This window comes from Molossus molossus, unplaced genomic scaffold, assembly GCF_014108415.1.
Source record: "Molossus molossus isolate mMolMol1 unplaced genomic scaffold, mMolMol1.p scaffold_m16_p_33, whole genome shotgun sequence".
Taxonomy (NCBI): Eukaryota; Metazoa; Chordata; class Mammalia; order Chiroptera; family Molossidae; genus Molossus; species Molossus molossus.
This window is the reverse complement of record NW_023425370.1, coordinates 627,358-651,154: the sequence shown is the minus strand read 5'-3', so window position 1 is coordinate 651,154 and position 23,797 is coordinate 627,358. Positions and strand designations below refer to the sequence as shown.

Sequence of the window (23,797 nt, the reverse complement as noted above, 5' to 3'; positions counted from 1 at the left end):
AGGTCCCCACACCAGGGCGGGGCACAGCCCACCTGCGATACATCTGCTCGCCCTGGGGGTGCCGCCCGTCCTTCAGGGCCTGCACGTCATTGAACAGCAGCCGGATCATGCCGTCTGCCTTGTCCAGATCCCGCTCCGCCTCACCGGCCCGTTGTGGCACCTTGCCTGCGGCCAGCAGCCGAATGTCCTGCGCAGTGGGTGTCGTGACTCAGAACAGCCCCGACCTTTCCCCTTCCCTCCCGAGCATCTTCCTGATGCACAAACCTCCAGCCCTGGCTCTTGGGGGTTGGGGGGGATGGGGATCCAATCCAAAGGCCCACTGGGTCCAAGCAGCCAGACCCTTCATGGCCTCACCCTCTCCACCACGCCCTCCCGGCCATAAGCCCTCAGGCGGCCTCCTCTGTCCTGCCTGGTGCCTAGAAGCCAGCTCAGCCCAAAGCAACCTCAGAGTTGGCTGCATGCCTGGAGGGAGGAGCTGGGAGCACCGACAGGCTGGGCAGGTCCTGGCTCCTCCCCACTCCCTGCTGCCTGGTGCCCAGTCCCACCCCTGCCCCCTCCCCCTCCCCCTCACCGACTGCAAGAGGGCGTCGGCCTGGTTCAGCTGTTCCTCACACACCCCGGCCTCCATCTGCAGTTTGCTTACGATGCGCTGAAGACACTCCAGCCTACAACCCAACACCCAAGGGACTGAAGTGAGGGGACTGTCCGCCAAGCTCCTAGCTGGCCGCAGCGCTGCCCCTGCTGCCCCTGGCCTCCCCGCCGGCCTGCAGCTCACTGTCCCGCTGCCCAAGTGTGGGTTTCCCAGCCTGCGGGGGGGATTTCCTCCCCAGGCAGTGACTCACCCTCGGGTGGCTTCCCTGCCACCGCAGGGCCCCACCCAGCCCAACCACAGCTCCCAGCCCAGCACTGCCCACCTCTCGAACTCGCTCCGGAGCTGCTTCTCCCGCTCCAGGATGGCCACATGCAGCTTGCCCCACTCCTTCTCCACATCCAGCGGGTGGTACCCGGGGGGCATCTTGAGCTGGCCTGCTTGCACTGCCCCCTGTGGGCAGGTGCCAAGCTCAGGCCTGAGCCAGCAGAGGGACAGGGGTGCCAAGCCACCCAGGCCTCAGGGCGCCCAGCCCACCCGACCTGAGCAGCCCTGGCCCCGGGAGCTCAGGAGTGAGGCAGGCTCCTGGGCACACTCCACTTCCCTCCGAAATGCCCCCACTCACCTCCAGGGACTGGTAGATGCCTTTGGACCGGTTCTTGTCGGCCTCCTTGGCCGGAAGCTCTGTCTCCTTAAACTTCAAGAACTGGCACCACAGGATCTGCGGGGACAGAGAGGTCAGCGGCCAGGCCTGGGCCCCCGGCAGGTGCAGGGCCAGGCTGAGCGGCAGGCCCACCTCGATCTCCTCGAAGCTGGAGGGGAACTTGCGCTCCTCGAAGGCCGCCGTGTGGTGCCGGACCCACTGCAGCAGGAGCAGCACCAGCTCCCGGTACTCCTGCCAGCGCAGCTGCAGCTCCTGAGGGTGAGCGGGCGTCAGGGCTGCCGGCCCCCAGGGCCGCCCCACCCAACCCAGGCCACCAGCACACTCACGTTGGCCTTCACCCCGTCCTGCAGGTCTGGTACGCGGGGCATGGCGTCGTACAGGGATGAGACGTACGTGATGATGGACTTCTCATCGGGCTGAGGCACATCCACGTCTGTGGGGGAGGAAGGTCAGAGGGTCCCATGCGGGCAGCAGGGGAGGGGCAGGGAGGAGAGGCAGCAGTACGCACCCTCAGGGTCCAGGAGCCGGGTCACTCCCAGGTCCCGCTCAGCCACAGAGAAGGCCTGGTCCAGGTTCTCCAGGTTGGTCTGACCGTACACCTTATTCATGTCAATGAGCATAGGCCTGCGGGCAAAGCAGCCAGTGGGGCAGCGAGGCCAGTGGACAGGTCAGCACACTGACCCTCTGTATACCCCCATCCCCACACTCACCCTGGAAAATACACTGCCCGCCCCACGAGTGCCCAGCCCCGTCCACGAAGGTAGCCCTCTGCACTCTGGGCCATGCGCCTGGTGTTCCAGGGGCCTACCGTGGGCACAGGTGCAGGCAGAATACACTGAGCAGAGGGTGCCGGTCAGCCTGGGCTCCCTACAGCCACCCTGCCCACCAGGCCCCAGGTCCTGGGTGGGGGCTGAGGTCCCCTAAGGGCCATCCCCAGCATGGCCTGGCCACCCAGACCCCTCTAGGGCATCCACATGAGGAAGATGTTCATGGCTGTGAGCAGCAGCAGCCCACTGGCCCTCGGGCCTTGAGGAAGCCCGAGAGCCTCTGGAAGGGCCCAGGGGAAGGCATGCAGGGTGTGGGTGAGGCTGGGCCTGCACACTCCCAGTGAGGCTGGCACGGGCACTCATCCCCTTGGGCAGCAGGTTCCTGTCAGTGGGAAACACCCCTCTGCCACCCTCCCTGCCCTGACTTGTTTGAAGTCACCCAGGTGAGCTGCTCCCAGGTGCCCCGGACCCATAGACTACGCTCTGCTCTGGCCGCGTACTTGTGCCGGTGGATGATGGCGTTGAAAAGGCGGCCGTCACGCCAGCTGGTCGTGAAGTTGTCACAGCGCAGGCCCTGGTAGCCCTCCACCATGCGCTGGGACCACAGCAGCAGCTTCTCCTTGGCGGTCATGTCCTCGGACTGCCCGCTCACCTGGATGTCCGAGATCTGCCCCACACAGTGGGCGGAGGCAGGAGCTCAGCCACACCGCCCACCTGCCCCGTGCCCACAACCACTTGTCTGCCACAGAGTAAGTCAGAGCCCAGCCCCCACTGCAGACACGCGGGGGCTGCCCTGGACCCCTCAGCTGGGGAGATGGGACCTGGAGCACACCCTAAACGTACCAGGTTGGTGGAGAGGGGGCCAAGAAGAGCAGGTGCGGGCTTTGTAGCTCGCCCCGAAACTCAGGCCCAGAAAAAGCTGTCTCGATACTGGGGACAGGGTCTCTGGGTCTGGGCATGGTACGTCTGGCAGTGCCAGCCTGGGCATGCACAGAGTCCGTTCCTTCAGGCCTGGCCCGACAGCCCGTGTGTCTGTCTGTACACCCGCCTGCCTGTCTGTCTGTCTGCAGCTGCCTATGTGACTCAGCTACCATGCCAGCAGGGCTCGCCTGCCCAGCTCTCAGATTTGTGGCTTCCTGTGCAGCCGGGCAGGCAATGGATGAGTCAGCCAGTGCAACGGGTGTTTCTCCAGAACCTTCCCCAGCAGGGGCTGTACCGGCAGGGAATGCATTCCTCTGCAGGGAGGCTCTGCAGGCCCTGCCCAGCCAGGGCCGGAGGGCTCAGGGTAGGCAGGCTTTGAGAAAGACCTGGGCCCTCAGGCCACAGAGCTAGCACAGGGCTGGGTGTGGACTGGGCAGGGACAGCAGGGAGGCTTCCAGCAGCAGCAGCAGCAGAGGGTGGCAGGCGGCTGCTCTACCTGGAAGTGCAGGATGATGGTCCAGATGAGTCCGAGGGTCAGTTTGGGGTTGCCGTCCGCAATGTCATCATTCCTGATGTTCACCAACTTCACCTGCAAGCAAGGAGCTCTCCCTCAGTGTCGCCCGCAGGCAGCTAGGGAGCGGGGCGGGGCCCCCAACATGGTGGGGGCACCTTACCTGGCGGTGTCGGAGGTAGTCCAGGGCAATCTGCACGTTCTGCAGTTTGTGGAAGCGCATCCTCCCCTTTTCTCGGGGCTGTGAGGGGCAGGCTGTCAGCGCCACGGAGCAGACATGCCCCCCCTCCCGCGCCCCCCGTATCTGCAACTGAACCAACTGGGGGTCTTGCCCAGTGTGGCATCCCCTCTCATGTCCTGGTTCACCCTCCCCAGCTGCCAAGGGGGCGTGGGCCCAGAGGCCAGGCCCAGCAGGGGCTTGGGAAGTCCAGCAGCCAGGCCCAGACTCAGGGAAGGAAGGAAGGGGCTGGGGAAGAGACAATAGCCAGGAAGCTGTGAGCTGGCGGAGGGAGGTGGCACTGGGGGAGGGGTCCTCCTGCCGGGTGGTGGCAGCCCTGGCGAGTCTCGGGCCTGACCCTGGGCAGTACAGCAGGTGGCTCGATGCACGGCCATCTGCCCACCCAGGCGCCAGACACAGGTCGGGCCGGACTGGCCACCAGCCCCGGGTGAGCTGGGCTCCAGTCTCAGGGAGCCCATGTGCCGCTGGGGCCAGCGGGCACAACCACTCACCAGGCGCGAACTCCTGATTATGTCCCGCTCTCTTGGCTGCCGGGCCAGAGCAGGGCAAAGGGTAAAGGGCAGAGATCAAGGTTCAAGTCCAAGCAGCAGAGAAACCAAAGCAGAGCAGAGCATGAGGTTACAGTGTCAGGGTTCCAACGAGGACAGCAGCAGGGCCATGCGCCCACAGCACGGGGTCGCTCACCAGAGGCCCAGTGGGGCGCAGGGCCGAGCTGGGCAGAATGGGCTTGTGGGAAAGACCCCAAGGAGGGAAGGCAGGTGGGGAGTCCAAGTGAGGCAGGCAGGACCAGAGGGGCGGGCAGGGGCACGTACCAGGCTGTCCCCCGAGAGCACCTCCAGCAGGGAGATGAGATTGTGGCCATCACGGAGGTCTTCATACAGGTCGCTGATGTGTCTCTGGGCCTGCAGGGACAGAGGGGCTTGTTGGCCACAGGTTTCCAAGAGCCACCAAGAGGCCGTGGCGGTGGTTCGGGGGACTGATTGTAGAGAACAAGAGGCAGGGGCCCCGGGGCTCGAAGAGGAACCTACCTCTGCCCTCCAGTGCTACAGGACAGATGAGGACAGTCCAGGAGGAGGAGGAAGAGGAGGAGACGGAGGAAGCGGAGAGAGACAGAAAATCACAGGTTTGAGAAGAAAGGTGAGCTCCCAGGCCTTCAGGACCTGTGGGCAGGGGCGGGCAACTTCGGGCAGGGGCAGGCAGCTCCTGTTTTGCCTGGAGGGCCAGGGGCACCCTCCTTCACTTCCACCTTCCACCCGTCTCCCCGGCCCCCCACCATGTGCGCACCCAGGCACCAACCTTGATGAGGTGCTTGTTGACCCACTTGGTGAAGGTTTTCTTCTGCACACGGTCCCGCTCATCTGGGAGAGACAAGGCCAGATTACCCGGGGCCTGGGAGAAGCCCCTGGAACCCCAGGAGGTGCCCACCAAGCAGATGCAGTAGCTGGCACCTGAAGAGGGCCTCAGAATCACACTGAGACCCAGTGCCCACCACCAGGCTGACAGAGGCCGAGGTGCCCAGGCCCAGCCAGCCCTGTCCAGGCGAGGAGGGCAGCACGAGGCACACGAGGTACCCACTGCTCAATCCCCCTATTGTCTCCCTCCGGAGATGGGAGGGTCCTGTGCTGGCAGCTGCACCCAGAGCCCAGCGCACACAAGTCCCAGCCTGCCTTGTCCCCGCACAAGCTGCCTCCTGGAGATCTAAGCAGAGGTTCCCAGCCAGGACCCAGGCCTGGTCAGGAGAGGGGCAAGGGGGAGCCGTGTCCTCCCAGGATATAGAGAGCCCCCTGCCCACTACAGGCCAATACCCAAGGCCCATAGGCTGCTGCTGCCTTGCCAACATGGGCCAGCCCTCTCCCGCTAGGCAGCTCTACACCTGGGCCAGGACAGCACACTACTCCAGGCCCCAGCCCGTCTGAGTCTGTACCCCAAATTCAGACCCTCAGAGCCTGGGCCCCACCCCCACCCAGAGCCGGGCTTCCTGCCACAGGAAGTGGGCCCTTCCCTGCCCAAGGGGAGTGCCTACTACCTTTCTTGCCCTCCGAGGCCCTGAGCACGGCCAGGTAGAGATTGTCCTCCGAGCTGGTTCTCTGCTGACCCAGGCCCTGGGGCTGGGGCACTCGCAGCCGGTGCTGAGACATAATGCCACCCCACCCTTGGTCCCTGGCCCCCAGGTGCTGTGCCCTGCGGCCCTGTGTGCGCACAGGCGGCTACAACCGGCTCTCAGCACAGGACGCCCTAGCTCAGCAGCCGATCAGCTCCCAGCGAGGTGGTGTGGCCACTCCCTGCCTGCTTTACTCCCCAGCACACAGTCCCCGCCCCAGGAGCCCCACCCCACCCTGCCCACCCCCCAGAGGGAGTGTCCCAGCTGGAAGAAGGCAGCCCCTCCCCCATGGCCCCACCCTCTACCCACAGAAACAGGAAACCCAGGGGTTTCCTCACCCACCCTGCCAGAAGGAGCCCTGGGGGGGGGGGGGGAAGGGGTGTGAGGGGACTTGGCACTTGGCTGCACACGGGCTGCATCCCGATGGCTACCTCACCCTTCCTGCTGGAGGGACTCCCCAAACTGAGTGACACCTGGCCTGGGGGAGACCAACTACCCATCCTCATCTTACAGTACCCTAAGTCAGACCTCCTCATAGACCTACACACCCTGCTGTGGCCACAGCCTCCTGCTGGGCTCTACTCTGCCCTGCCTGGGCCATCCTGGGCCATCCTGGGCCATCCTGGTACTGTGCAGGTACAGCCTGGAGCAGCGCCCTCCTGCAGGCAGAGTTCACGGTGGGCAGGACCCACACATAGCTGAGCAGTGACTCACCAGGCAGGGCCGCCCAGCGGGAGCTGCAGGAACTCTGCCCCTTGTTGGGGGAGGAGGCTGGGGCAGCGAGGAGCACTTCGAGGGGGTCCCTGCCAGTGAGTCAGGGCTGGGGAGGGGGCCCAGACATGGTGACTCACTGGAAAGGAAGGCGCTCGGGGCAGTGGGCACAGGATGGGTGGGGCTGCTTGCTCGGGCAGGGCTGGCAGATAGCGGCTATTCAGGGTTGTAAAGGTGGAGAGCCGGGCAAAGGGCGCAGGGCCGAGGAGCTGCCCACAGCCAGCACTGGGGACTGGCCGACCACCGAAGGAAAGAATGCACAGCCCAGACCACAAGAATTTTCCAGTCGGAGCATCTGGCTCGATGTGATCCAGCTGTGAGCTGCCGCCACCCCCCCAGCACTCAGGGCCCCATTCCGGGAAAAGCTCACCCCACCCCGTTCCTGCTGCCCCTCTGTGGCCACGGGAGGGCGCCCAAACCCACAGGGTGGGGCCCAAGCCTGGAGGAGCTGGCTACATCCCCTCCTCCCCTCAAAGTCTTAGTCTCCTCCTCACAGGTGGAGAGACCAGCTGGCACCACACACAGGGACGCCCAGCCGCCCTCCTCCATACTCTCCACCCTACCTGGGCAGGGCCTGGGGGCGCTAGGGCAGTCAGTCTCCCCCACAACCCCACCGCCATCAGCTCTTCACCCTCCAGAGAGAGGCCCAACAAAACCCCAAATCTGACCTCACACTGGTCACTGTTCCTAGCACAGGGCGCACCCAGAACTTCTCACAGCTCCCAAGACACCCACCTGCCCCTCCCCAGGTTTGGAGCCTCCTTTGAGGACCCTCAACCCGAGTTCAGGAACCTGCACTGAGCAGTTGTTGTTTGAGGCTCTGGGCTAGTCCGGCAGCAACAGGCAGGCAGACCTCTGCCTGCAGGGTGGGGGTCGTTTTGGTTAGGGGACACACCAGAGGCCCTGAGAAGGGGTCAGGAGGGGATCAGGAACTCCAGACGCTGGAACTGGGGGCAGCCAGGGCCTGACATCCCAGACTGGCGTGAGGCCCACCCCAACCCCTTCCTCAGCCTTCTCTCTGCCACTGACAGGCTCCCAGCCATCCCCCTGGAGGCCCCTCCTCTGAGCTGGGGTCTCAGAGCTCCTCCTCTTTTTCTCCACAGCCCCTCCCTCCCAGCCCTGCTCCTGACTGGCTGCTTCCTCCCTTGTCCATCCTTTTCATGCCGGCAAACCTACGAACATCCCCTCCCAGGCTGGCCTCCAGCCAGGCCGCCAGGACACACTGCCCAGCACTAGCTCCTATACATGTGCCTGACCCCTGAACTATCCAAGGGCGGCTGACCTTCTGTCACCAGCCCAGTGGCCCCTAGAGCTGCCCAAGGCCCTCTGAGGGGCATCATCGCCCCCTTTTCCCGATGTGGGAACTAAGGCTGCAGGTCCCACAGCGAGTGAAGACAGGTCTGGCAGAGGACGCCTGGAGACTGGCCCTGGAGAGCCCCAAAGCTAAGCGGGCCCGGAGCCCCGCCCCCAGCGCCTCCTTCCCTCCTCCCACGTCCAGGCTGCCTATGCCCGGAGCCCAGGATCCAAGGCCGAAGACCTACGGTCTGGCCCCGCCCACCTGCCCCCTCTTGGAGAAGGAACAAATGGGGCCCAGAGGACAACACCCGGCCTTCCTCTCAGGTGTTTCCGGAGCAGCGCTGGAACAGAGCCCCGGGGCGGGGCTACACCTGGGCTGGGCACCACCCCCTTCCCCAGCCTGGGGGAGACTGATGCCCCCTCCTTCGCCACCCACCCGCACGGCCACACCCACCTACGCAGCACAGCTGCCCGTAGAGGTAGCCCCTGCGGGTGCGCTCGCAGCCCCCGTCCAGCCAGCACAGCCGTTCCAGCAGGACCTCCTGCGCGGCGAAGTCGCCTCCCGCCCCCCATGTGCCGGCCGCTGCCATGAGCGCAGACACCCTGGAGTCGCCCACTGAGGACAGCAAGCAGCACGGTGGTGCCTCTGCTCCCCAGCCCACGCTGCGAGGCCAGGCTCTGCGCTCTGCACCCTCCCCCGCTGCCAGCAGCGGGCAGGCAGCCCAGACCCGAAGAACCTGCCCCTGGCGGGCGCCCCGCCCAGCGCAGGACCGGAAACCGCACCCCCACTGGGAGAAGAGGACCCTGCTAACACTAGGGGACTGGGGACAGGGGAGGCTACCCATTAGGACACAGGGGCCTGGGAACTCAGGGGCTGCCCAGGCTCCCAAGGAGGGGTGCCCCTGGGGATGCCCAGGAGCTGGGAAACTCCGGCAGAGGAGGCTCCCAGCAGGATGCGCAGGAGAGGCTGGGGGGGGGGGGGGTGCAGGGAGTAGCTGGCTGAGAACAGCCCAGAACCTGCCAGACACCAAAGCCCCAGCCCCAGGGTTAGTGGAGACCCGGAGCAGCCAGGGTGGTGGGCAGCCTCCCCTGTCCTCCAGGGTAGCAGCTGAAGGGGAGCCCCTTCCCCACTCGAGGCTGGGGACAAGAGTAGGCGGGGGGAGGGGAGGGGGGGCAACTCCCAGGGGAGAAGCCCTGGCCTACGCATTGTACTGACCGCAGCTGAGTCACCAGTGGCAACCCAGCCCCCAAAACCACGCCTAGAAGCCCCATCCTGGCCCAGGCCTCAGGTCCAGCCCGTCCGGCACCCAGGCTGAGACCAAGCAGGCCTACCAGCGGGCAGCCTGGCCACCCCACCGAAGATGAGCTCCCGCACCCAAGGGTGCCGAGCTGAGCACAACCTCCGCATCCCCAGAGCAGGCCCCACCCCTCCTGTGCAGGGCAATGCTGTGCTGGGCCTGGCTGCCACCGGCTGTAGCCCAAAGCCGGTGACTTTGAGGTGGGGGGAGGGCAGAGTACAGCCTGGCTACCCGCCCCGAGTCAGTCCTGGCACTGGCAGAGGGTGCTCAGGCACCTGCCTCAACTCTGTGCAACTCAACCTCTCCCAGTGGGCGGGACCTCAGTCCTGGGCAGGAACCCTCCCCAAACCTGTCCCAGGGCACCTGCACCTGCGGCTTCTGTGTTGACAGTCACTGTGCTGTGTCCCTAGCAGCTGGGAGGGGCCTCCCTTCCGAGGTGGCGCTCCAGCTCTGCCCGCGTCCCGGCCGGGACCCAGCTCCAGCCTCCCCCCACCCGTCCCAGCTGGAGCCACAGAGTCTCGGCCCCTCCCAGGGAAGCAGGCAGGGTCTCCAGTGCAGAGTGGGAGGCAGGGGCAACACTGCTTTCGGACACCACGTGCAGCTGCTCAGCTCAGGGACAGGAAGGGGAGGGGACAAGGAAAGGCAGGGGTGAGAGGGAGGCGGCCCCTCACCCCCGCCCCGCCTCCAGCCCCCTCTGGCCGGGCGGTGGCTGGTGCAAGCGGCCCAGGCGGTAGCTGCCAGGGGCTTACCTTGCTCATCCTGTGCCTGCCGGCGCCCCCTGCGCCAGTGCCACACAGCGGCCAGAGTGACGACATGGCCCACGACCACCAGGGAAGGAAACAGGCTGCCCGAGGGCTCCATGCTTCTGGGGCCCCAAAGCTTCGGCAGAGCGGGCGGAGCTGCCCTTCAGACGCTGCTCCAGGCCGACAGCCCCCTCCCTTCCCTGGGTGAGGGCGGGCTGGGGGGCACCGGGACCAGGGACCGCCCTGCCTGCAGGACCGCCCCACAGCACTGTCTGCCTGGTGAGAGGAGTCCCGTCCCTGCACCGAGTGTGCTCCCACCACCTCTTCCCCTCCTCCCTCCCAGTCACTCGGCAGCGTCCCCCCCCCCCCTGGGCTGTGCCCAGCCCAGCTCAGCTGTCCCTGCGCACAGCTATCACGCTCAAGGTTAGCGGGAGCCTTAACCCCTGCGTACCCACAGCCACACCCGCCAGGAGGAGGGGCCTGTGGCGACGCATGGCCAAGCCGAGGCACCCCCAGCACAGCCTGGTGGCCTTAGCATGGGTCCCCCCTGCCTCCACCAGAAGGGCAACCCGGGTGCCCAAGAACCCCATTCTGTCTCCAAGGGTGCCCTCTGGTGACAGCTGCCAGACGCCAAGGGGGATGCATGCCAATGCCCCAGCCTTGCTGGCCCTGGGCTTGCAGCTGACCCAACCACAGTCAAAGACAAGTGCCCCAGCGTCCCAAGGCCCCCCACGTGGGGCAGGAAACAGGGCTGGAGGGATGAGGGGGTGGCCTGGAATGGCAGGCTGTGTGCAGGGACATAGGACCGAGCCCCGGCACCGGCCCCCCGCCCCAGCTGGGCTCTCACCTACCCGGCACGACCTTCATTGGGGACAGCGGCAGGAGCCCTTGGGGCAGACAGGAGTGGGCAAGGGGTGAGGGAGGGTCACAGGCCCCTCGGAGGCAGCAGAGAGCGGGCAGCAGCGGTGTCAGGGAGGAGGGAAGGGCGTGCGCTGTCAGCAGAGCGCCTGTGTCCATGGGGGAGGGGCGGTGGGCAGGGGGCCCAAGGGATATAAATATCCGAGGACAGGCAAGGCCCGTCATCTGTCCAGACTTAGAACATGACGCGCAGAGCGAGGGCACCAGGGCCCGGGCCCTTCGCTGAGTCCAGTCTGGCTGGGTGGCGCCCACCAGCATCACCCGCAGGCTCCCAGGCAGTTCTAGTAAGAAGCAGCCTTCTGACCTACCACTGACCCTATGGAGCGGGCGTGCACCCCTACCTGAGCAGCAGTGGGGGTGCACTTGGAAAAGGCCACATGGACAAGGGTGCCCCTGCACAAGTCACTCAACACAACACCTGCCCCTGGAGGGAGGGACAGCCTCCCCAAGGTCACACCACTGGCCAGAGACCCAGGCAGCCCCACATTGGGCAGTGCCGTGAAGACATGAAAGAGTTACCCCATAGAGGGGCTGTGCCTCCCTGCCCAGGCCACTCCTCCTGGTGTCTGCCCTGGCCCCACCCCAGGAACCCCAGCAACACGATCTGTGGAAGGCCTGGGGCTGCAGGTCCTGGTCAGCAGGCAGGCCCAGGCCACATCCCGGACTGACCTGAACCTCAGTGTGCTCGGGAAACAGGATATGGGGGTCACAATCCTGCCCCTCTCCTCCCGGGCCCCAGCAGACAGAGGGCTGAGGACTAGATATAGGGTTTACATGGCATTTTGTAGCACTTCTTTGTCAAGCATGATCTTTTTTTTTCTTCCCCTTTATTGATTTGAGAGAGAGAGGAAGGGAGAGGGAGAGAGAGATAGAAACATCGATGAGAGAGAACATCGACTGGCCACCTCCTGCATGCCCCCCACTGGGGATTGGGCCCACAACCTGGGCATGTGCCCTGACCAGGAATGGAACTGGTGACCTCTTGGTGCAGGGTCGACGCTCAACCACTGAGCCACACCGGCCGGGCTAGCACGATCTTATTTAACCCTCACAGAACTCTGTGAAGTGAGTGAGTCCTGCGCTATCACAGCATCAGATACACGAGAAACCAAGCACGGAAAGGGTGAGGAGCTGGCCTTTGGTCACACCGGCTGTGATCTGAGCCCTGGAGGTCCCTCTGGTGTGCCTGGTCAGCCTGCAGCAACACACAGCAAACCACACTTGGCCTGTGACTGCTGGGGTGGGGGCAGCCTGGTTCACCCGGGGAGACCCACCCAATGCTTCAGAAACTCATTTCTGAAGGGAACTGGCCTGCAGTGGTCAGCTCTGTTGACTGAGGAAGCCCATGGGGGGTCAGGGAGCTGGCACCAGCTCCTTGGGGGCACTGGGCAGCCCTCCACCACTCCACAGAGACCTGGGACATTGCCCGACACCTCCATTCCAAACCAGACACGCCCCAGGCAGCTCTGAGCGGAAACCATGCTCATCCTGCATCCCAGAGTTCCAGCCCCCCCAGGGCCCCAGCCACAAGCTGCCTGGGAGAGCCCAACCCAGTTGGAGGCCTGGGTCCCCCCTCACCCTGCATGCCCAGCCCTACCAGGCCCTGCCCTACCTTGGCCCAGCTGAATCAGCTCCTCCATGGTGTACCTGTCCATGGCAGCTAAGCACAGGCCAGGCCGCTCTGAGCAGAGCCCACAGAGAGGAAAGGAAGGGAGGCAGGAAGCAGGGAAGGGGTGGGAGGCAGAGGGAGGGCTCCCCACCCAGCTCTGGGAGCCAACTCCTCCTCACAGCCACCCCTTAGTCAGAGGGGAGCAGAGCTGAAGCCCGCTGACCAACGGGTCAGACCAGCCTGGGTGGTGTAGTGGGCCAGCCTGCACGTGTTCCCCGAGCCCTCTGAGCCCTCAGGCTCAGCCCCTCCAGACCACCAGGCTTCCCTATGGTGCTGTCCTGCCTGGCCCAGCCCACCACGCCCCTCCTCTCCACAGCCCCCTGGGACTTCCCACCGTCCTCAGCACCCTCATTCCTTCAGCTCCCAAAGCTGGCCCTTCCTCCACAAACCAGCTGGGCAAATGTGACACCCCGCCCCTGCCTCCATGGTCCTCCACACACTGTCCGCTGTCCCGCCCGCCTCTGCAGGACCAGGTAAAAGGCAAACCTTGTCCTGCCACAAAGCCCCCTCGTGTCTGCAGACACAAAGCCAGGGACTGTCGCAAAGAGCTGACTAGACCCTAATGTCCCGCAGCCACACGGGGCCCTCCTGGGCCACACAAAGGAGCAAGGCAGCTGTGTGTGCTGACTCAGCGCCTCCGAGGATGAGGGCTGTGGGGCGGTCAGCGTGCGCAGCGGGTGGGAGCACACAGGTAATATGCACACCGGTCAGATGGCGCCTTTTCTCTATAAACCCCGGGGTTCATACAGATTTTGGAGCCAGGCAAAAGCGTCACTTTGAAGCGTAAATGAAATCCACATATAAAAACACCCCACCACACAAAGCAAGCCCCAACTCAGCCCGGCCGTCCCACATTCGCCTGCCGGCCACCAGGCCACCAGGCCTCCCTCTGTTCGGCTGTTCTTGGCCAAGCAAGTTCCTCCTCATCTGTCAGGGTTCAGCTCGGGGCACCTCCCTGATTGCTCCTAAAGCTGACCCTCATCCAGTTCACCCCTTCGGGGGGGCTCCCTGGGCCAGGGGCTCAGTCTGGGTCTGGCTGGTATGTGGCAGACGGAGTTCAGACATCTTCCCACACCAAGGAGCAAACCACTACTGCACAGGGAGGGGCTGGGGGCACGTGTGACTGCCCCTGCAGTGTCCATAGCTCCCCGGGCGGGGCTGCAGGGGCACAGGCAGCCCCTTTGACCAAGGTCATTCTGAGGACCGGGCAGTTGGCCCCACAGGCTCCCAGCCTCACCCTTCTGCCAACTAGAGAGGCGATGCTGTGGGGAAGGGACGCCGGAGGAGGGGACGCATCATTCAGGGGTCACCAGACTGCCCCGGTCTGAGTGTGGAGCCGGCACCATCCCTGCAGATGACAAGGAAGCACCCTGCCACACCCAACACTCAGGTGCCCCGCGGATCGGGATTGAGAGGGGCACTTGGGTATGGGGCTGGGCCCCAGAGACCCAGGGGAAGGAGGGAGCCCACGCCCGCTGGCCCTGACTCAGCCTGGAGCTGGAGCTCATTTCCTGTTGGAAAGTCTGAGCTGCCACCGCGGTGGCTGCGGCTGCAGCAGGGAAGGGAAGACTGAGTCACCTCCGTCAGGGCTGGGGTGCCCTCCCCTGTCCAATGCAGCCACACCCAGTCCCCCTCCTGGGCCTGCTGCCAAATGCCCCCAGGCACCCAGCAGTCCAGCCTAGCCCCCGGGGAGGAAGGAAGCAGAGGGGGGAGAGGCTCGCTATCACCACACCTGGATGGGAGAAGGGGAGAGGGCTGGTTTGCAAACCACTGAGGGAGCAGGGGTGTGGTGAGGGGGAGGCTGGGGTAGAAAACCCCGGGCCAGGACCTGGCCACCAGATGCTAGTCAGTGCTGACCAGTCAGTGTTGGCTGACTGCCCAGCTGAGCACCTTCATTTCCTTATGGGAGACACTGTCACCCCATTGACAGGAGCTGGAGAGGCCACGGTACCTGCACTGTACAGTCCCACCAATCTTCCTGGAAGGCTCCCACGACACGGACGAGGTGGGTACAACCTAGAACAGGCCAGGACTGGGGCTCTGGCTCAGCACGGTGGGCCAGCACCTGGGTTCTGAGACCCCCATGCACCGGGTAAATGCCTGCCCACACAGCCGGCGGCATTTCATGCCCCCTTCCCAGCCCCTCAGAAATCAAGTTCTTCTCCAAGTGTCAAGACACAAAGCAGAAAGTGGGGGCCAAGCCTGCCTCATGCTGGGGGACCTGGGTCACCCCGAGTCAGCACGAAGTTCAGTGAGCTCCAGGAGTGCACGGGCCACAAGCTGCACGGGACATGTGTCATCTACCCACCTGGGTGCTGTCACCACAGGTGCTTAGGGACAGCAGGACACTACAGAGAAGGGGCACAGCGAGGGGTCGCTGGCAACCTGGGGACAACAGGACCCGTCCCACCCTCTGAGACCCAGCTCCCATCAAAAAGGACCTGCCTAGACCTGGGGCTGGCACAGTGCCCGCCATGCCCTGGCCTCTGGCCTGCCAGTGTCCTCTTACCTGGGGTCTGCTCGTCTCGCCCACCCAGGGCTGTCCCCTAGGCTGTCATCAACCCCAAGCCAGCCAAGCACCCAGTTTCAGTACCACATCTGAGCCACAAAACCATATGGGCAGGGGTCACCCCCACTGGAAGGACACAGGCTCAGAAAGGTCAGGCAGGTTCCTGGGCGCACTGGTGGACAGCAGCTACACCCCATCCATCCCAGCACCTCCTCTGAACGCCCCCACCTGGTGCAGAGAAGGCCTAGGGCAGACAGGCCACTGGGGAGAGGGGCAGGGCTGTGCTAACAGCTGGTCCTGCCAGTCCAGGGCCACAAGCCCCACCCCTAGCCCCAGGGTGTGCCTGGGGATGGACTGGCAGGGGCCCATGTGCGCCTCCTTGGCCTACCCACCCCAAGTCCTCAAGCCAGGAGGAGGAGCCACGTGGTCCAATAGCAGGGCACTCAGCACCCTCAGGCAGAGCGAGCTCTATCTGCTGGTGTGAGCAAAGCCCCCCACATGTGCTACTCCCACCCCAGCCCAGCCTCCGCACCCCCTCCCATCCCCCATGGCTGGGGCCAGGATGCAGCTGACCTGTGGCTGGGGCAGGCTCCGGGCCAGGCCTCGCCAGGATCCCGGGGGCACTGGCTGGCACCACAGGGGGCTCAGAGGCCCCCTCCTCAGGCTCCTTCCGGCGGTAGACCCTTCGCTCCTCACGGACAGGGTCCTCAGCTGGCAGGTGCCCACGCTTGGGTGGGCAGCCCAAGGGACCCTGCACAGCCTGCACGTGGGGGGTGCGGCGCGCGGGCATCACCATGGCGACAGGGCGGCGCACACGCTGCAGAGAGGCAGGCACGATCTCCGGAGGCAGGTGCAGGTACTGGCGCAGGTGGGCCACGCCCTCGTTGGTGAGATACCAGTAGAGGTGGCGCCAGGCGAAGGTCTCCCGAACCAGGCCTCGGGCCCGCAGGGAGGCCATGGCACGCATGACCTGCAGGTTGGTGACTCCGGGCACTTGGGGGTGCAGGCTGCGGGGCCGCCGGTCCTTCTTGGCCACCATCACACCCTCCCGGAAGAGCACCTCGTAAATGGCCCTCAGCTGGTCCAGGGGCATGAGCATGCCTGCCACCATGGTTGCTGAGCAGTGAGGTGAGGGCACAGGCGGGGCACAGGGAGGAGGCCAACAAAGCTCCTCAGCAAAGGGAGCAACAGGGGCCCGTGGCAGGCAGACAGGCAGGAGGCCTCTGCTGAGCTCTAGGGCCTGGGCTCCGGACGTGAGGCTCTGGCGCCTGCTGCCTGCTGCCTGGCTCCTGCGATTCCTGATTCCTGCCGGCACTTGGGCCTGCCCACCGCCTGCGCGAGCCTCCCGCCTGCCCTCCCTCCAGGACACCCAGGCCGGCCCCCTCTGACTCAGCAGCACAGGCGGCCCCTCCCACCCACAGCCACGGGGCCCCTAGAAGAGTGGGGGGCACCTCCCAGTGGCAGCCACCCCTGCGGCACCCCCCCTTCCCTCCCCACCCAGGCCACTTAGCTCCAACATCAGAAATTACATCAGTTTCTAAATACTTCCTTCAAGGTTCCTCAGACTAGGGGGAGGGGGACAGGAGCAGCTATGGACCAAGAGACTCTCAAAGGTGGGCAGACGAAAATGGGGACCTCAAGCCGGGGACCCAACACAGGATTGTGGCCTCACAAGGACCTAAAGAGGGGTGCTGGACAATCTGGGCCTGGGGGCACTTGAGCTGTAAGGGAAGAAGATTAGGACGGGGTGGGGGGGTTCGAGATGTGAAGGGAGGGCTGGGGCAGAGGGGAAATGCAGGAGCAACTGCTCCAGCACATGGCGAGGAAGGCTGCAGGCACATTGGCTGCTGTCCATCAAGCAGTCCCCACCTCCAATGCCAGGTCTGAGACAATGGCCACCCTATTTAAAACTTCCCAGGCCAGATCAAAGGCAACCCCGGAACATGGAGTCCCCTGGGAGCAGGGTGGGGGGCCCTGAGTGGGGCCTCCATCCATCCTTACCCCCCAGGCCAGCTGTCGGTGGCCAGAAACTTTCAGCTGCCACAGGAAATCAAAGTCACCAAGTCCCTGCCACCCCAGGCCTGGGGCCCCTCACACCACACAGACACCCCACCCCGAGTGCCTGCAGGGGAGCCAGCTGGACAGATGCTGGTCAGAGGAGCACCACACTAACAAAGGGTCAGGGGCCCAAGTGAAAGGGGGACAACGGCTGGTGGGGGAAGGGGCAGCAGGCTCCACAGAAGGTCCCTGGAGCCTGGCCTGGCCACACCCATCAGTCACCCCCAGGCCCCACGATTAAGGCTCAACCACGGATATCCTATGCCCCCCCCCATCCCATCCACTGCCCCACTCCCCCACGCTGCCCTGCTTCCACCCACACGGACCTATACCCGGACCTGCGCTCTCTCCCATCCCCCAAGCCGACACACCCATTCCCACCAAGCTCCGCAGCCCGGGAACTGATTATAAATAGGCGGGGTGGGGGATCCCGAGGTGGGAGGCGCCTGGGGCTGCGGCAGCCAAGAGGCAGCACGTGGGGCCGGATTGTGCAGCCGTTGCTATGGCACCGCAGAGCCTGCAGCAAACACAGCGCCCACACACACACACACACACACACACACACACACTCACACGCGAGCGAAGAGTCGTGGCAGCGGTGGCGGTGGAAACTCTGAAGGCAGAGCCAAGCGTTCCCACAGCCCCGCTGCCAGCGCCCTGCGGCCGCCCGCACCCACCCACTCTGCAGCCAACCCGGCGGGAAGGGCGCCAGCCCCTCGAGGACCAGCTCGGGGAGGGTGGGGCCGGGCTCAAGGAAGAAGCACGGGCGGGAATGGGCAGCGCGGGCGGGCTCTCCCGGCCACGAGGGCTGTGGCTTCCGGAGTCTACACCAGCCGCGGTCTCGGCCAGCACTCAGCCCAGTGGCCCGGCCCTGTACCCAAAGGCAGCCCCTCTCCCGGCCTGTCCCTTCGTCCTCCCACGCAGATATCCTGTGGTACCCCTGCCCATCCCACAGCCCACTGGCCTCTCCCCCACACCTCTGTCCACCCTACAGCCCCACAATGACCTCCTGCTCTCCCTCCATGGCCACCCCATACATCCCTGCTATCTCCCCGGTATGATTCCTCCACCTAATCCTCCCAGATCCCTAAGCACTCCCCAAACCAAACCATGCCCCGCTTCCCAAAATGATTCCAAGGCACATCCAAGGCCCCGCCCACATTTGGTCCTAAGGTCTCCTCTTACTACACAGGCCTGCACGGGTCTCTGGCCAACACACTCAGGTCTGTCGTACCTGTGCCATTCCCAGCAGGAGAGGGCGTAACTTGGGGTTCCGAAGAAAGTGAGCGAGTGGGCGGAGCAAGGTGGGGAATCCCCCTCCCTCCCACCAGCCAGGGCACCTCAATAGGAGGGGGTGAGGGGAGGAGCCTGGAGCAAGAAGTTCTGGGCCTGCCACGCCCCCTGCTCGGGCACACCTCCCCCTGCCCCGCCTTCTGGCCAGGGTAGGGGCACCCCCACTCCCAACCCCCACCCTGAGGCAGGGCTGGGAGAACGCATGCCACTCTCTGCCCTGCCCCCACCCTGCAGAACCGCAACCTCAGTTGCTGATTCAGCACAGCGAGGGCCTGGGCAGGCTGGCAGGACGGCCCCCTCCCCACCCCTCCAGGCTCCTCCAGGTTTCCAGAGCAACCAGTCCGGGCCTTCGGGCAGCCCCCAGCCACCCCACCCAGAACAAAGAGCCGCAGTGTGGACTTGCCTGGGGCCAGCCTGCCTGGCGCCTCCCCACAGTGATCCCCAGGGCCCTGCCGTCCCCTCACCCCCTCGGGCCCTCTCGGACACAGGGGCGCAGGGTGGCAGGCGGGCCGGGGCTCTGCAAAGTCCCGGAGGGGAGAAGGGGCCGACCCTCCGCAAAAGCCTGCTCCCACCTCCGCCCCGCCCCTGCTGCAGCCCGCCCCGCCCCCGACACTCACTGCCCAGCTGCAGGGCTGCGGCTGGACTCGCTCAGCTCCGAGCCGGACCCCACACCTGGTGGTGCCCCGGCCAGGCATGGGCCTGAGGTCTCCGCGGCTCCAGCTCCCCATCCCCAAAGCTGTCCTGGGGCGGCAGACCCTGACCGCTGCCCTGCAGGGGGCTACATCCAGCCAGAGGTCACAGCCTGCTCCGCGCACCCTAGTTCGGCCCTGTCCCCAGCCTGCACCTTTGAGGGAGCTAATCTCGTGCTGGATGGCTCGCGAGGGGTCCATGTCTCCGGCGGCACTGAGGACGGCCTCGTAGCCGCCAGGCAGAGTCCAGCCCCCGCACCGCACTGTCCCGGCCAGAGCCGCAGCCTGGAGGAGGAGGAAGAAGGCGTGGGGCGGGGCTTGCCGGCCTGGGGCGGGGCTTCAGCTGATCGATGCTGTGCAAGACCTTTTGACGCATGCTCCCAGATGTGCACCGCTCCCACCCTTTCAGCCCCCACCTCCCCAGAGCCTGACCCCAACAACCCCAGCAGGATCTCCAGGGCCAACACGCCTAATCCAGGCTTACTCCACAGTCCCTCAGAGGGCACCCCGGGCGCTCGTGCACGTGGCTTCCTGGCCTCGATGCCACCACCAGTCACTCCCTGCAGAAGATACCCATTGGTATGGGCCTCCAGGTGGCCTCCCCACCCAGCACTCTGGGTGAAGAAGACGGATCCCTGCCCATGGTCATGCCCCAGGACCCTAGACTAGCCCTGTCATCACCAAGATTCATGCCCCATCTCCCACGCCCCCACCTGCCATGCCCCACCAGCGGCTAGCCACATCTCATGAAGGCTCTGTCCTCTGCAGCCTAGCACGGAGGGCCAGGGTGGAAGGGGAGCAGTTGCCAAGGAAGGGGTGAATACCCAAGGTGTGGGCAAGGCATCCTTCAGCCCAGTGAGTGGGGCAGAGCAGACCCCACCCTGCCAGTGCAGACATTCTCCCCAGCAGGCAGGCAGTGACAAACAGCCACTCCTGTGTCTCTGGAGGCTGACCCCATCAGCCCACAGGGGTGGGAGGGGACCCTGCAAGGGGATGTGCTGGGACCTGGAGCAGTGGTGGCATTGGAGATGGTGACAGGTGGACAGACTGGAAGGCAGAGCTGCCGGGACCTGTGGGGCTGGCTGTGGGGTCGATGACCCCAGGAGTTGGCCTGAGGCCCTGGGAGGTGATGGTTTCACAGCCACAGAGCACCCCCAGACAGGCCCGGTTGTGAACTGCTGAGTGGGAGAGGCAGAGGCTATGGTGCAGGTTAGAGACATGATGGACATGTCATGTTAGAAGTGAGAGTACGGAGGGCACCTTGGGTCACAGGATGGGGTGAGGTGGCACAGGAGCATGTGGGTGGAGGAGGGTGCCAACAGAGGGGACAGGGGCAGAACTTCTGGGAGGTATGGGAGGTGGGGCATGAATCTTGGTGATGACGGGGCTAGTCTAGGGTCCTGGGGCATGACCATGGGCAGGGATCCGTCTTCCTCACCCAGAGTGCTGGGTGGGGAGGCCACCTGGAGGCCCATACCAATGGGTATCTTCTGCAGGGAGTGACTGGTGGTGGCATCGAGGCCAGGAAGCTAGGTCCACCATCCAACCCTTCCTCTGCCCTCACCCCATGGCCCCTTCCAGCCTCTCGGGGCCCACACCCTACCCAGCCAGGTTGCTTCCTTTAAGCGCCCACACTTACTAAAGGCAGGCCTGCTGTGTCAGGCCAGGGCTGGGGTGGAGGACATGACCATGGCACCCCCAGGTGCAGCTCCATGCTGGCTCTCAGCCTGGCAGTTAAGTAGCTCACTTGCACAAATCCCATGAGACCCTCCCCAGACTCAGCCAGGCCAGGATGAGGGCAGATCTCAGAAAAGAACAGTTGCCAAACTTGGAGTAAACGGTAAAGTGAAAAATTAAAGCAGATTTTATTATTCCTGATATCTAAATCCCTATACTTTATTAGCTACTTGTGGAAAACCCTAAATTCAGCCTGTCACGGAACAGATTTCCTTATCAAACCTCAAATGAAACTGACAGATACTTAAGTAAACAGATCTAAAAACTATGGAAGTCACCCCCCCCCCAAATCAGTGCTCGTCCTATTTGAAAACTGTATACAACTGAGTTTTATCAGGTCGCAGTTTCAAGCTAATGCCAGATGAAGGCAGGAAGCAGCAGCTGGGGCAGGTCACACATGAGGATCAGGCACAATGAGGCGGTTTTTCCTAACTTTTCAAACCATGAGGACAAGCCATTCGGAGGAGGAATGTCCCAGGCTCTTAAATGCCCCCAACTCAGGATGCCCACCTGTGAGCGGCCACTACTATCACCTGCAGCTGGGAGGCTCTTAGAGAAGCGGGGGCAGCTGGAAGGTCCAGCGAAAGGACCCCTTAGGCTGGAGGCCCCGATCAATCTGCTGTGGCCTCGGAAGTGGGGTACAGCCACGCAGCCCCTGAAAAGGCTCCACAGGACACATGGAGCCTGTTCCTTGGTTCCTTCTCAGGGCAGGCTTCCCGAAGGAAAGGGCAGCCCAGTGGAGATGGAAAGACAGGCTGCAGCTGGCCAGCAAAGGAAGAGGGACCACCCGTGCAAAGGACTGAAGGCGAGAAAAAAGGGGTCTGGCCAACACAAAAGAATGTGGGGACAGCTGGAGCGGAGAGGAGGGGCTGGAGACAGAGCTGTGGGTGGGGATTTCACCAGGCCAGGGAGGTCCCCCACTGCCATGGACCAGGGCCTGGAGGCCAGGGATGCTGGGTGAGGAGAAGGCTCCAGCCCTCCCTACAGTCAGCTTTTACCGACTCCCTGCCCAGATCTCATTTCGGAGCCCTCCAGAAGGTAGGTGGTCTGACCCAGCACAGCTCCCGCATGCCCTGCTAGGGCTCTATCAGGTCACCTGGGTCAGGGACTCACACCTCAAACCCTCTGGAAGCTTTCTGCAAATTCCAACAGGCAGTTCACACCCCCAGGGTCCTTGGAACTGAGCCGAGCCCCAACACCATGGCCAGGCCCTCCTCCTTCCCAGCCTCTCCATCTAGGACAAAGCACCCCCCCAAAGTCCTGTGAGACCTAACAGGCTTGGTCCTGACCTGCGTGCACACACCCCCACCTGCCATTTGGATGGTCCTGCTGCTCCTGTGGACCGGCCTGCCCTCCGTTTGGTGCTCCTCTGCTTCAAACCTGTCTCCACCCTGTGGCAGCTTGCTCTGCTAGGGTCCACTAGTAGCTGGTGGACAGGAGATTCCAGTGACCCTGCGAAGGGTGACGTGTGCCAGCTGTGGTCCCTGACATGCAGGCCCTGCAGCAGGAGCACGGGCCATTTCACCAGCACTGCCAGGCCTGACCCCACAGCCGCAGCTCAGTGTTGGCCTCAACCTCTGGGGAAGCTGCTGGGTGGGGGGAGGAGACCCTTTCTCCTCTGGGAGAACACTGGTGCTGGGTGATGACTCTGAACTGGACCAGGCCAGCCACCCTGCGCAGCTCCCAAAAGCCTGTGGCCACCAAGCAAGCCCAGGCCTACCACACCACCAGGTGGAGTGCCCAGAAGGGCTTTCTGTGCATGGATCCAGGTGTGCCGGGCGGAGGCAGGCAGCGGGGGTCTGGTGAAGGCCTGAGAGGAACAGAGGCTACCGTCCAGCTCCCTCCATGCAGCCTAATTCTAGAGTAGTGCGGATACCAGGTGTCTGCCTGAGACCTTGGGGGGTCCTGGGTCCCACTCTCATGTCCCATACATTGGAAGGTCCCACCGTTCTATACCACATCTCTCTCAAGCCTGTACTTTCCCGTGTCTACCAGCACCTGGGCCTCACTAACGGTCCAGGGAGTGTGCGCCACTAGGTGACACCCCCGTCCCCACCCCTGCACCCCCAGCACCTGGGCCTCACCAACGTCCTGGGGAGTGTGTGCCACTGGGGGACACACCGTCTCCACCCCTGCACCCCCAGCACCTGAGCCTCACCAACGTCCTGGGGAGTGTGTGCCACTGGGGGACACGCCGTCCCCACCCCTGCACCTCCAGGGATCCTGCACACAGGAGCCAGTGGGCTTCCACACACAAACCAGATCCTGCCACAGTCTCCTTGCTCTCTACAGCCAGCAGAGAGGCCTCCTGTCAGGTCCGACCCCTATTCTGTTCCCGCCTAGCAAGGACAGTGTCTGTGACCCAGAGACACTTCCCTGGGCCGTGGGGGTGGCTATCTCAGCCCCATACCCCAGGCCTGGACTCTCAGGCATCACCACGGGAAAGGAAGGAAAAATTCTTGCAGCTCAAGGGTGACGTGCTTTCCAGGAAGGCTACAGATGTAGCTTCACTTCACTAGTAAAGGAGAAACCCTGGATGTTGGTCTCAAAAATGCTGACAACTCATCTGACAAAAACACATCCCTCCTGATGGTAAAAAGTGGCCAGCACACTAGGAAAGATGATGCAGTTAACCCAGAACAGATGTCCCTCGGAAACCATGACACCTCCAGGGGCCTCCTGAGCCACACAGGCATGTGACACAGAAGGTCAGGCAGAGCTGACGGGGAGCAAGCCCATACTCTTCAGCCACAGGGCCTTCAGCTTGGTGGTTCGAGACTCTCTGAGCCACTCTGCTGCAGGCTGCCAGGCGAGGCTTTCTGTGCATGGATCCAGGTGTGCCGGGCGGAGGCAGGCAGCGGGCAGCCCCCGGTGTGGCTGCCATCACAGCACCAGAACTTGGACAGCGCTCCTCTGGGCACCTAAACAAACTGCACTGATCTCTATCACGACCAACAAAAGAGCCCACTTCTGAAAGACCCAAGAGATTTCTTATGGGCCAGCGATGGCATAACAGGCGAAAATC

At 64.1% G+C, this 23,797-nt stretch overlaps 1 protein-coding gene across 7 annotated transcripts in view; it reads right to left on the bottom strand.

Annotated features, from left to right (window-relative positions):
• The window catches only part of PLEC (plectin), a 57,440-nt gene that overhangs the window by 18,348 nt on the left and 15,295 nt on the right, over window positions 1–23,797 (bottom strand). For 2 of the 7 annotated variants that reach the window (XM_036281356.1, XM_036281360.1), the window contains 12 exons: window positions 4,987–5,048; window positions 4,503–4,592; window positions 3,616–3,693; window positions 3,438–3,530; window positions 2,521–2,687; window positions 1,762–1,877; window positions 1,580–1,686; window positions 1,386–1,505; window positions 1,215–1,310; window positions 915–1,042; window positions 572–665; window positions 33–187 (listed from right to left, as the gene is read on the bottom strand). In XM_036281356.1, the coding sequence (XP_036137249.1) occupies window positions 33–187; window positions 572–665; window positions 915–1,042; window positions 1,215–1,310; window positions 1,386–1,505; window positions 1,580–1,686; window positions 1,762–1,877; window positions 2,521–2,687; window positions 3,438–3,530; window positions 3,616–3,693; window positions 4,503–4,592; window positions 4,987–5,048 (1,306 nt within the window). Of the gene's footprint in view, window positions 1–32; window positions 188–571; window positions 666–914; window positions 1,043–1,214; window positions 1,311–1,385; window positions 1,506–1,579; window positions 1,687–1,761; window positions 1,878–2,520; window positions 2,688–3,437; window positions 3,531–3,615; window positions 3,694–4,502; window positions 4,593–4,986; window positions 5,049–5,716; window positions 5,973–8,312; window positions 8,568–9,905; window positions 10,089–15,568; window positions 16,266–19,190; window positions 19,388–23,797 lie in introns of those variants that run through there. The other 5 variants (XM_036281362.1, XM_036281355.1, XM_036281359.1 and 2 more) reach the window with 5 other exon arrangements.